This window comes from Dermacentor albipictus, chromosome 7 (genome assembly GCF_038994185.2).
Source record: "Dermacentor albipictus isolate Rhodes 1998 colony chromosome 7, USDA_Dalb.pri_finalv2, whole genome shotgun sequence".
NCBI lineage: Eukaryota > Metazoa > Arthropoda > Arachnida > Ixodida > Ixodidae > Dermacentor > Dermacentor albipictus.
Window position 1 is genome coordinate 87731779 of NC_091827.1, and position 15261 is coordinate 87747039.

Sequence of the window (15261 nt, forward strand, 5' to 3'; positions counted from 1 at the left end):
ACCTAACTTTCTGCCGCCCCCTGCTACGCTTCCGTTCCCTTGGAATCCAGTCCGTAACCCTTAATGACCATCGGTTATCTTCCCTCCTCATTACATGTCCTGCCCATGCCCATTTCGTTTTCTTGGCTTAAACTAAGAAGTCATTAACTCGCGTTTGTTTCCTCACCCAATCTGCTCTTTTCTTATCTCTTAACGTTACACCCATCATTCTTCTTTCCATAGCTCGTTGCGTCGTCCTCAATTTAAATAGGACCCTTTTCGTAAGCCTCCAGGTTTCTGCCCCGTAGGTGAGTACTGGAAGACACAGCTATTATACACCTTTCTCTTGAGGGATAATGGCAACCTGCTGTTCATGATCTGAGAATGCCTGCCAAACGCACCCCAGCCCATTCTTATTTTTCTGATTATTTCCGTCTCATGATCAGGATCCGCCGTCACTACCTGCCCTAAGTATATGTATTCCCTTACCACTTCCAGTGCCTCGCTACCTATTGTAATTTGCTGTTCTCTTCCGAGACTTTTAAACATTACTTCAGTTTTCTGCAGATTAATTTTTAGACCCACTCTTCTGCTTTGCCTCTCCAGGTCAGTCAGCATGCATTGCAATTGGCCCCCTGAGTTACTAAGCAAGGCAATATCATCAGCGAATCGCAAGTTACTAAGGTATTCTCCATTAACTTCTATCCCCAATTCTTCCCAATCCAGGTCTCTGAATACCTCCTGTAAACACGCTGTGAATAGCATTGGAGAGATCGTATCTCCCTGCTTGACGCCTTTCTTTATTGGGATTTTGTTGCTTTCTTTATGGAGGACTACGGTGGCTGTGGAGCTGCTTTAGATATCTTTCAGTATTTTTACATACGGCTCGTCTACACCCTGATTCCGTAATGCCTCCATTACTTCTGAGGTTTCGACAGAATAAAACGCTTTCTCGTAATCAATGAAAGCTATTTATCTAAGGGTTGGCTATATTTTCCACATTTCTCTATCACCTGATTGATAGTGTGAATATGGTCTATTGTTGAGTAGCCTTTACGGAATCCTGCCTGGTCCTTTGCTTGACAGAAGTCTAAGGTGTTCCTGATTCTATTTGCGATTACCTTAGTAAATAGTTTGTAGGCAACTGACAGTAAGCTGATCGGTCTATAATTTTTCAAGTCTTTGGCGTCCCCTTTCTTATGGATTAGGATTATGTTAGCGTTCTTCCAAGATTCCGGTACGCTCGAGGTCATGAGGCATTGCGTATACAGGGTGGCCAGTTTCTCTAGAACAATCTGCCCACCATCCTTCAACAAATCTGCTGTTACCTGATCCTCCCCAGCTGCCTTCCCCCTTTGCATAGCTCCTAAGGCTTTCTTCACTTCTTCCGGCGTTACCTGTGGGATTTCGAATTCCTCTAGACTATTCTCTCTTCCATTATCGTCGTGGGTGCCACTGGTGCTGTATAAATCTCTATACAACTCCTCAGCCACTTGAACTATCTCATCCATATAAGTAATGATATTGCCGGCTTTGTCTCTGAACGCATACATCTGATTCTTGCCAATTCCCAGTTTCTTCTTCACTGCTTTTAGGCTTCCTCCTTTCCTGAGAGCTTGTTCAATTCTATCCATATTATACTTCCTTATGTCAGCTGTCCTACACTTGTTGATTAACTTCGAAGGTTCTGCCAGTTCTATTCTAGCTGTAGGGTTAGAGGCTTTCATACATTGGCGTTTCTTGATCAGATCTTTCGCCTCCTGCGATAGCTTACTGGTATCCTGTCTAACGGAGTTACCATCGACTTCTATTGCACACTCCTTAATGATGCCCACAAGATTGTCGTTCATTGCTTCAACACTAAGGTACTCTTCCTGAGTTAAAGCCGAATACCTGTTCTGTAGCTTGATCTGGAATTCCTCTATTTTCTCTGTTACCGCTAACTAATTTATCGGCTTCTTATGTGCCAGTTTCTTCCGTTCCCTCCGTTTCAAGCTCGTAGACATGCACACCTATACACAAGAGACGAGACTTCGCGCCACAAAAAGCCGGGCGACACACATTCATGCTCCTCGGGTATGACGTCAACTAGATGCCCATTTTGCCCAACAACACGCCGCCGTGGGAAATCACGGCTCTCACCGATGGCAGGCCACTTCCTCTCAATATGGACCCTACTCAGCGAATGCGGCGCCTTGCATACGCCAAGAGGCATGCTAAGGCTACGAGTTCACTCTCCTTGACTTAACGCATCGTATACACGGACGCTTCACTGCCTGCAGACGACGCTAGTAACACCTGTTATGCCACTGCGTGGTACGACCAGACAAATGAAAATCAGAACCGCCGCCATCATATATTATTTATGTATCATTATATATTATTTCCTCCGATCTAAAATAGAACAAACACGTGTCATACGTGGCAACAAAATCACTCTCAGCGCTTTTTTCCCTCCAACGGTCCCTCAGATACGCTTCACCCAACACCAAACTACTCGCGTACACGTCACTCATTCGCTCCGTTATGGAATACGGCGCCATATGCTGGTTTCCATACACTAAATGTGCCATAGCGAAGTTAGAGAACGTACAAAGAAAAGCAGTAAGATTCATTTATAATAAATACCGTCGTCATGATTCCCCAACTGAACTTCTACGCTTAGCCGGACTCCCCAACAATTAGCGACCGTGCTAGATATCTCCGACTAAAATTCCTGTTTATCCTCCAGATCAATGCCCTAAAAATAGACAAAAATAAGTTTTTAGTACACTCTAATGCTAGAATTTCAAGAACGAGACACAATAAACAATTATCTGAGTATAGGTTTCACAATGACACCTTCAGATATTCATACTTCCCACAAGCTATCAGAGAATGGAATATGTTACCACAAGAAGTTGTCGATTGTACAAGCCTCGATTCTTTTTTGTCTAAGCTGTCTAACCATATCTGTGTTGCTACATGATGAAATGTGGTTTTTTACATTATGTTCTATTGTCACCATGAATGTGCATCGCTGTACATGAGTATGTATACGATTGTTTTTAAACCAAAGCCAAGGCCTCTTGTAAATGATTATCGTTGAACCCTGTGTGAATGATGTATGTTCCCTTTTATGAATGTACCCTTTCCTGCCAAAGCCTTCGTTAAAGCTAGCAGTATGTACCAAATATATAAAAAAATATCAGCAGAAGCAATGTCCAGCACCCGCGCTGAGCTAATAGCCATCCTAGATTATTTGGAGTGGGCCCTCGCAACTCCGTCTCAAACTGACCCTGTTCACCATCATGTGTACACAGACTCCCAGACTTCCCATCGGCCATGTGCTAATGTTATTTACACAGATCTCGTACTGCAGAAGATCCGGCACCAAGCACGCCTGTTTAGCGAATGCGGTCACGATGTTACCATTCACTGGGTCCCTGCGCACTGCGGTATCCCCGGAAACGAGAAGGCTGATAGACTGGCGCGCGCTCATCTCTCTACAGCTCTAGCCAGAGCCTCCGATAATCCTTATCCACTCCTAGCTACCACACCTGAGCTAGCAGACCCGATGGCAGACAAGCATGCGACCAAACAACGACGTGCCGCCTACCTCGCAGAAGTGGGCAATCCACTCTCTATACCGTGGCTTCCACCGAAGGTATTCACACGGTGAAAGTCAGTCTTGCTTCGGAGGATTCAGACAAGCACCTTCTTACTCCACACTTGTTGAACCGTTTCCACAGGGGTGGCACACCGCCACCCGTAAGTGGGTTCTGTTCCATGTACACATGTCGTGCTTATCTCAACCACTTTTGTTGGGAGTGCCCCCTCTACATCCCACCAAGGCTTCGTGCCCTGGCCACCATACAGCGGGGACCCTGGCCTTCTTCTCTCCGGACTTGGGATTGCCCGGATACCACGTCTCCGGACCATACCATCAAGCTCTGGCGAGCACTGCTGCTGTTCCTACAGGACCCTGCAGCACCACCCGTCGGCGATCGGCTCCGCGACAGCCACAAGCGTCAGGCGGCCCCCACTTAGCTGCCTCCAGGAAGTTCGTTAATAAAACGGACGCAGCCTTACCCTACCCCTTTTGCAATAGCACCCCTCCCCTTTCCACCGCAGCGTCTTCGGCGCATTTTAATGTGGAATAAACGCGGTTTCATTCATTCATTCATTCATTCACTCCTCGGGTCTAGGCTAATTCGAGTACTTACCATCCTATGGTTACTGCAGCGCACCTCGCTGAGCACGTCCACATCTCGTATGATGCCAGGGTTAGCGCAGAGTATGAGGTCTATTTAATTTCTAGTCTCGCCGTTCGGGCTCCTCCCCGTCCGCTTTCGGCTATCCCGCTTGCTGAAGAAGGTATTCATTATCGGCATATTATTCTGTTCCGCAAACTCTACTAATAACTCTCCCCTGCTATTCCTAAAGCCTATGCCATATTCCCCTACTGACCTGTCTCCAGCCTGCTTCTTGCCTACCCTGGCATTGAAGTCGCCCATCAACATAGTGTATTTTGTTTTGACTTTTCCCATCGCCGATTCCACGTCTTCATAGAAGCTTTCGACTTCCTGGTCATCAAGACTGGATGTAGGGGCGCAGACCTGTACAACCTTCAATTTGTAACTCTTGTTGAGTAAGTTTCACAACAAGACCTGCCACCCTGTCGTTAATGCTATAGAGTTCCTGTATGTTACCAGCTATATCCTGATAAATCGGGAATCCGACTCCTAATTCTCGCCTCTCTGCTAAGCCCCGGTAGCACAAGACGTGCCCGCTTTTTAGCACTGTATATGCTTTGTCTGGCCTCCTAACTTGACTGAGCCCTATTATAACCCATTTGCTACCCTTTAATTCCTCCAATAGCACTGCTAGACTCGCCTCACTAGATAACGTTCTAGCGTTAAACGTTGCCAGGTTCCTATTCCAATGGCGGCCTGTACGTAGCTATTCTTAGCACCCTCTGCTGCGTTGCAGGTCTGACCGCCGCCGTGGTCAGTTGCTTCGCAGCTGCTTGGTTGTGTTCATATAGGAGGTTGTGGCGAAGTACTGCACAAGGGTAGCCAATCCTGCTCTGGTGAGGGAGTGCGTTACCGGTTCTGGTCACCGGTATCAGGCCACACTCCAGGCCTGTTTATGCAATTTTATCAACGCGCGGATTTTTTTTTTAATCCGGTGGAAAATTGCGCGGCACCGGGATTCGAACCACTGAACTCTTGCACGCGAGGCGGGTGTTCTACCTCTACGCCACCACTGCACCTTATACCCTTAAACCCTTAAACTATGATGTGGAGAAAAAACTCTTTAGCCCCTTCTGCGAAGTAGACTGCTGACCGGGTGTTTTCCGGGATCACGTGGTGGCGTGGTGGAAAAACTTTGTGTCACACTGCTGACAAAAACGTATAAATCGGGGAATGAAGCCAAGCTACAGCAGCTGACAGACTTTAGTTGAATGCAGTGACCTGGTCATCGTTATTGTGCCGTGCTCGATCGCTCGCACTGCTTACCCTGTTGATGATGGAGCGTGTCTCCCAGTAGGCGTCCTCGAAACGGTTCTTGGCCAACGCCAGGAAGGCGTACGCCGTGCCGGAGAATGAAGTGGAAAGATGGAGGCAGGCGTACCTATGCGCCTCAGCGGCCGCCGTACTATTCGCGAACATTAGCTCGATGGCCGGTGCGTAGGCGAACATGACGCTCGTCTGCAGCGCGTACCAACTGATCACCTGAGTGGTGAACCTCTGAGGACTCGAGGCCTGGTACGTTTCTCCTGTGTCCTGGAACAGCGCACAAAGCGAGCGAGAAAGCGAAGAGGGGATTGAATCGTCATTGGCTTCAGCTGACCTGGGCCTGAAAGTCCATTCAATTTTCTTCTACTCCGCCTTACCAAGTACGTGCAGTGAAGCGAAGGTTCGTGTGTCAGGCCTATCAGTCACAGAAGCCGGCTACGTGTTCCAGGTAAGGCAGCATGGCTCACGCATTGTGCAGCGCTAGCCTTTCTGTGAAGCTTCCATTCATTCGACGTCGCGCGGAGGGCGATAAAATGCGGGCAGTTAAGGAGCCCTTCTTCTGGTTCTCTTTTCTAGTTGGATGACCCGACAGACACATTTCGCTGCACTGCACGGATTTGGTGAGATGTATATTTCACTGGTTCAGTTCATAGTAGTTCAGTGCGAGTACAACTAGTTCACGGTAGTTCAGTTCCAGTTCCATGCTCGGGCAGAACGCGTTCGGCACATAAGCCCTGCATGGTAGAATCTCTCGCCCATGGGCAAGGAATGCCATGAACTTCTACTGTCCGAAGCCTGCGCTGGATGAAACCTTGAGCAGAGTGGTTTAGAATTATTCGGGCATTCTAGGCTGGCCAAGCGAGACTGCACAAGGACTGGTGTTACGAACTACTCCGTTGAATCCAAGTTTATTAGAGGGCCGCATTAGCTATTTTTGGGATCGATATAAGCGCACTGATCGTTCGTCGACGTTAATCTGGACACATTATACCAGTATACGGGGGGTTGTATGTTTGTAGATGCTAGCTGCATGTTCGTAGACAACAGGGCGGAGTGTAGGGAGAAAGAGCAGGTTACAAGTGGACAATTCCTTTCTCCGTCGTTGTTCAGCAATTTGAACAATATTCGTTGCCAAGTAACTTTTAAGAAGGTGATCGCATCTATTTTATCTTTCTTCCCGAGAAAATTCGCGGCTGTAAACTCTGTCGTCTTTCGTTCGTTCGTTCGTTCGTTCGTTCGTGCCTGCATGTAGTGTAACCGCCACGCCACCACACCTTCATAACGTTATGCTTGAAACAGCGCAAAAGACTTGCGGAAGAAATTAAGAGCGGATAGACAGGCGATTGCATCCTCTAGTTTCTTCCGCAATTTTTTTGCGTTGCTTCAAGCATAAAGACGGTGAACTAACTAGACAACGTCAAAATGCTCTTAGAACAGATCTTCGCAGCGTCACGGTCTGTGGCTTGCCTATACATCTGGCGTACCTGTGAAGCGAAAAAAGCACGGAATAGCTCGGGGCATGTGATCTCCATGTACACAGGATAGTAAGCATCCAAGTGGAATAGAGAAACCAGAAGTTCCTTCCAAGCGTCGGCTGTCAGCCAGGGTGTCCAGAGGGCCGCGCCCTCGGTTGTGGTGCACAGCGGCTGCGAGGTAGTGTCCTCTGCCACTTCAGCCAGGTCGCGGACAACCTATGTGAACAGCATGGTGCTTAACTCTCGGTAATGTATTAAGATAGGAAGCTTCATCATGATACAATCTTTGATTTCCAATTTGAAAGGCCTGCCGAACATAGAAATATTCTCGTTAAGAAATATTTGAAACAGTTTCAGTGATACGTTTGCTCTATTTACCTAAACGATATAAAAGCGCAAGCCCGTTACTGACTGGCCGGAACATCCGGATAATAATAAAACTCATCACATAAGATTATTGTTTAGAGATATGTTTATATACACAAAATATTCTCCAAAATAACATCCTCGCGAGTATCGTTACGCCGTTGCCAGGGATACATCCACGTATCGCATCTCGCTTCAAATGTCTTCAAGTGCAATATCATCCCGAGTACTCGTCACGGCAGGCTCCATGTTTTCAACAGTCAATAAATATATACTGTCTTTGCAATGTAGAACAACTAAAGTGCACGGAGAGAGAAGATATACGGGACTTCAGTAGAGCTGTAGATGTGTCACGTATCCTTTCTTGTATCCGCGTATTATAGCTGCGCAACAGTGAACACTTTCGGGGTGACAAGCAAATCCAAAATCACAGCATTGGTCCTTTAAGCTGGATGGGAAAGCAAACTAAAGTTGGCTGGAACGGGCCTGGGCAGTAGTAAGGTAGGGGCCAGCGTTGCTATGCTTTATATCACCACAAACTGCATACCACATCGCTGATCGACACTGCGGTGCGCATTGACGCGCCGTTCAACGCACAAACATCTGTCCACTGCGCAAAGGGTCAGCACTCGGTAAAGGCTCAAATGGAACTGAGTTGCGTCGTATCACCTCACACAAACTGACACGCCTGGAGACCGTATTGCCCGACGGTTGAGTTTTATGTCCTCCCCGTAGGTGTTATCCTTCACGGAATAGGGGTTTACCGGAACCCTGGATGGCACCGACAACGTCGGCAGCGATACCTTGATGCAGTTTGTCGAATCACAACGTGTTAGAAATATTTTTGCATTACACTGGCGTTCTCTTCGAAGGAAAACAACACAGAGCACTGCAGGTTAAGAATTACGTTGCCAGCGCTTTACACCAGCAGCTAATTAGAATATGGCTGGTCATTGCAATAGGAGTACTGATTCCTCTGTGATTAAAGGGGCACTAAAGAGAAAAACGATTTCATCTGTATCAGTAATAAATTGTACTGCTACAATATCAAACGCCGCTCTTACCACGATGAGAAGCTTGGCAAGCCGGAAAAAGCGAAATAACAAAACACGGGTTACGACGCCGCCTTGAAATTCCCGCACCAGCTCGCTGTGACGTCACAGATTTTGATAACATCTCCTAGGGCCTAGCTGATTCTTTAGCGGTTACATTGTGTTCTACAGGAGCGAAAGATTTAAAATGGCGAGTTTCGGGAGCCTTTGATCCGCCAACGCGGCCCTAAATACGAGAAAACACACTGAAATCCGTGACGTCACAGTGACGTACCGGCGTTTCGAATTCGGTGCCAAATTCAAAAACTGCAACTCTGACCGTCATTTAACGATAACAAAGCTTTCAAAGAACGCCTTCTCCATCTAAACTGACTGCCCATCTAAACGCTCTGCACTACCGACACGGCTGCTCACGTCAGCGCCTGCGGTAGCCCCGTGTTCCGCGAAGACTAATAAGCGTGCGGACATGCAAAACCTATATTACTTTTCGGACCATCAAGCAAATCGTCCTCATTCATATCAACCTTCTTTTCGATGAACTTGGTTTCTTCGGCCAAAGGCAAGGGCTTCAGCGTGCGGTTGACGAGCGTCACGAAGAGGAGCTCAACGTACGCGTCGAACCGACCTCGTTCCATCATGTCGGTCACCAGGTAGCGAACCGGAAGGAAGTGGCGCGACAACTTCACTCGCACGATGATGTCGTCGTCGTCGCCTGTGGTCTGGGAGCGCCGGCGGCTGCACGCGTACGCGGGAGAAAGGGAAACGATAAAATTCCCGCATGGATGCTCAAAGAAAACTAGCGGAAAGGTTGAAAGTCAGCTTAGCATACGCTAATGCGGACGAAGGCGAAATCCTGCCCGCTAGAGGCATTCATTACATTTCTTGACATTTTCCTTCTAATGCGTTGTTACTTCCTTTCACTTGTTTTCTCCCACCAAAGGTCATGGGTTCGAGCGCCTCCATTAACCATATCTTAATTGACCACGTATTAAGTAACCTCGCTTAATTTAACACCAATGGTAATGGGTTCGACTCTCGTTCTTCGCGATGTCAATTGGAATCCAACTTGGAGATATGGCCCGTTCGCCCATATCTCCAAGTTGGTTCGACTCCCACCAAATGTCGTGAGTTCGAGTGCCTCAATAGATAGAGTACCTCTATCTTGATTAACTGTGCCCTAAATAAGTTTGCTTTAATCAACACTATAGGTCGTGCTGACGCTTCTTCGCCTCGGCTTCATGCTTTCCTATAAAAAATCGATGGCCTAATTCGCCCAACGGCCATGTGTCTTAATTAAATTCTAATTAACACCACTCGTAGTGGGTTCATTTGCCAACAAATGGCGAGGGTTCGACTCCCTATTAATTTTGGTGCCGTAACGCCGGACGGCGTAACGCTGGACATCGGATTTTTAAAGCCTTATGTGGCTCGTTGCGCGATTGCCTTGAAAAAAAAATGGCTGTGGCTTAGGTAAGGTTAAGCCCAGGATGCGAAGCATACTAGCCTTTATTTTAGTTGTTGAACCACTGTTTAGCCTGGTGAACTGCTGTTGCTTGGCTATATTTGGTTCGGCTAGACGAAGAAACAACTCATGCATTACTGCTTCGCCTTCAAGAGTGGAACGCGACAGCGTTCCCGTCGACCCGCCAAGGGGTGTAAGACAATGGGCTACAGGGCAGCGACTACGCGCCCCGCATTGGACGCGGTGAGCGTCGAGCAAAGCAGCGTTCGGCGCGGCAACGAAATGTGCGCCTGAGCAAGAGACGCACGCCTTAGAAACAGCTCGTTTCTAAGGCAACACCGCATTCACTAGAGGCGCTTTTGTACCGCTTTGAAGCATCGTACTCGTGGCTCAGTGGTAGCGTCTCCGTCCCACACTCCGGAGACCCTGGTTCGATTCCCACCCAGCCCGTCTTGCAAGAGTTGAGCCAAAGCCACTTCTCCTCTGTCGTGACGTCACGGTGTCACGTGGTTTCAAGGCGACACCGCCGCGCCTGAGGAGCTGGGTTGAGCTCTCGTAATATGCTTCGCATAAAACGCTACGTTAGACAAGTTGTACAAAAAAAATTATGGAGGACGCTTAAGCTTCACCTTCAAGAGTGGAACGCGATAGCGTTATCACACCCCGTTCGCATCGCCCACTCATTCGCTCGGCATGCTCTTGAGCCACACAAAGACACGCGGTGAGCGGCGAGCAACGCAGCGTTCGGCGCGGCAACGAAACATGCGCCCGAGCAAGCGGAACGAACCAAAGAAATCGGTGTCTCGGAGGGACAAACGATCTACGCGAGCCAAAGGTCGTGATCGGCACGGACAGCCGGGCCGCGACGCACCATGAAGGCGGACGCGATCACGGGGCTGACGCCTCGATGGGATCGTCCTCTATCACGCTTGGGAGCACCACGCAGACGCATGACTCCTCGCCAGCAGCACGGCACACATCGCAGGGGACGCTTTCCCACCAGACGCGCTACGGCGCAGCGATCACGTCAGAGGCGTCCCGCATCGGACGCTGCACCTAGGAATCGCGCTTTCAGCGGAAAGAGGAGCCGCGTCCCCTGAACACGAGGGTTCGAGTGACGCACGCTGGAAGTTGGAAGGGGAGAGAGCGAGAAATTTTATTAGACGCAAGGGGATTGGGGCATCCTCGCACCGGTCCACGCACGGCCCCAATGCACTCAAACGAGACGCAGGGGAGAAGCGGGCGAGTGGCGCGCCACCTGACGGGGCAGCGCTGTACATTGCTAGGAGAGGGTCTTCTGTGTTTGCCGCAAGACGGCTCTGCGTGTGCGCCAAGCGCAGAATAAATGTAGCAGAAACGTATTTCGGTACTCGTTTAAGTGCGACTTCTGTAATTTACATGCTCATAATTACTGATATACACCGCAGTGTAACTTTCTACAGCACGTGTCTAAGGCAACACCGCATTCACTAGAGGCGCTTTTGTCGCGCTTTGAACCATCGCACTCACGGCTGAGCGGTAGCGTCTCCGTCACCCACTCCGGAGACCCTGGTTCGATTCCCAACCAGCCCACCTTGCAAGTTGTTTATATTTATGAATTGCCTTCCGCCATTTCTCGCTCACGGCCAATGGCGCCGACGCCAACGACACCGGCTTTTCTGCGACACGAGCTCCTTAAGGGGACCCTGAAACTCTTTTGACGATTTTCTACAAACATACTGAGTCGTTAGAGTAGGCCCTTCTGATCATTATTTGACACATCTAAGTGCTCTGCGTAAAGCGTGTAATTTATTATATGGTTTTAAAAATGCACATCGTTGCCGATCGCAGCGCACTGCTCGGCGGAATTTTAAGCCGCCCCTACCCATATGACCGAAATCACCCATATGACGTCAGTGGGGCGAGCTATCCAATTGGCTGACCAGGGCGCGTGATCGATGATTTTTCCAACTCTATGGTAAACAAATGATCTTCGTAATAGTTGGAATGTTAGTTAATTTGTTTTTATAATTAGAAAGTAGCATAAGGAGAATGCACAAGAACAATTTTTCAGTACACTTAAAGGGACACTAAAGTGAAAAATTATTTCTTCTGCATCAGTAAATTACCGTTCTACAACGCCGAAAACACCACTCTTACAACAATAAGACGTTTGGTAAGCCAGAAAAAGCGCAAGAACGAAATACGGGTGGCGACGCCTACTTAAGTTCCCGCACCTGGGGGCTGTGACGTCTTGGATTTTGATGGCATCTTCTAGGGCCTACTAAGTATATATAGAGGTACAGATTGACTACATTGTGTCCTAAAGGAACCTAATAATAAACGTGGCAAGTTTCGGGAACCTTTATTCAGCCAACGCGGCCCAAATTCGAAAACCCACTTTGGAATCCCTGACGTCACGCTGACGTACCGGCGCTTGCGTTTCGGAGCGAAACTCAAATACTGATACTTGGACCTTCATTTTCTCCATCTAATAATCGAACTATTGTTTTAATGACTGCCTGCAGTGTTCTCAAACAACGCTTTGTTAGTCTAAACTGATTTGTTGTTTCGCTTTAGTGTCCCTTTAGGCACTTCCGGCACACAGCAAGTGTCGTCTGCGTGTGTTACAACGTACTCCATTTCGACGAGAGCTCCGCGGTCATAGTTGGTCTCAGTCTTTTCGCAAGCACTATGATTCGACTTTGTTGCCTTGTGGACTGCAAACGTAGCGACTGGCAATATGTCAAGCTGCGACATCGTGTCCCTCTGCAAGACAGCGTACGAGCGAACTGGCTGCTGCGCATCGGACTGCTTCTATCCGATCGGCGCCAGGATTTGCGCGTTTGTGGCCGTCACTTTACACCGGAAGATTACTAACGCAATAGCGTTTCGCGAGTCCCGTATTAGACAGTTTTATCCCAGCGGGTTTACGGCCAGCGGAGCGGAGCGGGCGAGCGGAGACGCGACTGCGCATGCGCACCACGCTGAGGCGGCCAGCGGTTTTACGGAGCAGCGTTTACGCCCGCTGGAAAGCACTCCCAGCGGAGGGTATACGCATCGCGCGAGCGTGCGTAAGGGCGCGCGAGCGTGTATGGGAAATGCAAGACGGCAGCCGCGAATATGAACGCCGGCAGTTCTGCATCGAAGACGGCGACTTCCGCGCTGACCCGTACATTAGTACTCAGTACATTATTAACAAATAATGCACTGAGAACATGTAATGTATCTTCATTCAACATTTCTTGCATAATAAAAGCAAGCGTAATTCAATTTCATTTCTCAGTAACTCCTATTCGAACCACTAGGTGGGGCAGCAGAGCGCTCCGCTCTAAAGTCCCTTGATGATTTAAAAGTAGCGACACTCTTTGAACTCTGCCGCCGCCGCGCGACCTCCTCGCCTCCTCCTCGCCCCTTGTGCGTTCCCCCCGCGGTAACCAATTTCGCCCCCGTTTTTCTGCACGACGATTGGTCTCCCTGCCGTTGCCCTTGGAAACGCGCGGATCTTGAGTTTTGCTTGTGTTTTTCTTTTTCGTTCGCGCCATTTTCCTCCTCAGCACGGCTGGCTCGGCGCTTTAGCTCGGCGTAGCGAACGTTGTACGCCGTGTTTCCTGCTATATGTGTTAGCGCTATGCCGGGCTGTTGCGCATATAACTGCAGCAAGAAGCCTGAAGATGGTTATGCCGTTTTTATGATACCACAAGGAAAGCGTGACGGCTTGCGCAGGAAGCAGTGGCTGCATGACATTGGCCGAAAGAACTTTGTTCCGACAAAAAACAGCGTTGTTTGCGAGCTGAGGCGTCTTTCTTATAGCTCGTAGCAAAGCATCCCGTAATGCTGCATTTTTTTTCATTCTTCCGCTCACCACGCCAACCACGCTCACCACGCTCATAAACGCTCACCGGCGTTTATGTTGCGGTTGTCCTCAGTATGCTTAATATTCCCCTCACACGTCGCGAACTGTTGTTATTCACTCGGAAGTGCAGCCTTATAGATTGTGCTTTGCGCCCTGAAAAAATTAGTGCAAGTATGCCCGTGTTATTGCAGGTGATGAGCGTTAGCTAGTCAACATTGAGTTTTTTTGAAGTTTTAAGGCGAAAGCCTTGAGATCTCTGTTTCAAGGTCACCTTGTAAACTGGAGGTATCACGTGACCCAAGGAAGGCCAGAGGTGACCCAAATCATGTCCGCGCCTGCATAAGAGTATGATTGCCCAAGTTAATTAATGAATCATTAGTGATTGACATAAAATGGATTAGGGAGGATTAATGATTAGCGTGTCTTAAAGAAGATTAAGGTGTATTAGAGTGCCTTAAGAAGCATTAAGATGCATGAATAAGGATTAAGGTGGGTGGAGGTGGATTACGGCCGATTAATGTGGATTAAGGTGAATTATGGTTGCTAAAGGAGAATTAAGACCGATTAAGGTGGATTAGGGACCATAGAGCTGGATTAGGTTTGATAGAGGTGGATTAGGGTGTATTAAGGTAGATTGGGACTATTAAGCAGGATTAAGGTGGATGATGGAGGATTAAGACGGATTATAATGGATCGCGGTTGATAAAGGAGGATTAAGAACGTATATGGTAGGTAAGGTGCATTAGGGGCGATGTAGATTGATTAGGTTGTATTAAGGTGGATTGGGAGTATTAAGCTGGATTAAGGTGGATGAAGGAGCATTAAGGTGGATGAGGGTGGACCAAGGTGAATAAGGGTTCATTGAGTATTAAGCCCGATTAGTCTACCATAATCCCCCTAATGCACATTAATCCACCGAATCCACATTCATCGACCTTAATCCTCCTTCATTCACTTTAATCCACCATAATCCACGAGAGTCCGCCTTAATGAACCCTAATCCAATGTCATCGACCTTAATCTGCTCTAACTCTCCTTAATGCACTTTAATCCTCCTTAACCAACGCTACTACTTCCTCGTCCACTTTAATCCACCCTAATCCGCTATAATCGTCCTTAATTCACCTTAATCCACATTCATCTACTTTAGTCCACCCTTATCCTCCTTCATTCACTTTAACCCACCAGAATCCTCCTTAATGCACCTTAATCCTTCCTAATCCTTCTTCATGCACTTTAATCCACTATAATCGTCCTTAATGCACCTCAACACATCTTCATCCACCCTAACCCACCTTCATCGAACTTAATCCAACCTTGTCCTCCTTTATGCACCGTAATCCACTTTCATCAACTTTAATCCACCTTAACCCTCTTTAATACACCCGAATTCATCTTAATCCAATCCTAATCAATCATTACTTTGCTAATCATTAATCATCTCCTATGCGCGGCTGCACATGCTTTGATTCGCTTCCCGCCTTCCTTCGGTCACGTGATATTTTCTGTAGCCCACAACGGGACCTTGATACAGAGGTCTGAGGCTTTCGCTTAATAAGCCACACACAAAGGGATGTGTCACAAGCAATAC

General features: G+C 48.1%; 1 protein-coding gene across 1 annotated transcript in view; it reads right to left on the reverse strand.

Moving 5' to 3' along the window:
* LOC135899685 (uncharacterized) overlaps nt 1–15261 on the reverse strand; it is a 58838-nt gene that overhangs the window by 17522 nt on the left and 26055 nt on the right. Inside the window, exons 5-7 of the mRNA XM_065429009.2 lie at nt 8898–9108; nt 6965–7171; nt 5481–5747 (exon numbers count right to left, since the gene is read on the reverse strand). Coding sequence (XP_065285081.1) covers nt 5481–5747; nt 6965–7171; nt 8898–9108 — 685 coding nt within the window. The remainder of the gene's footprint in view (nt 1–5480; nt 5748–6964; nt 7172–8897; nt 9109–15261) is intronic.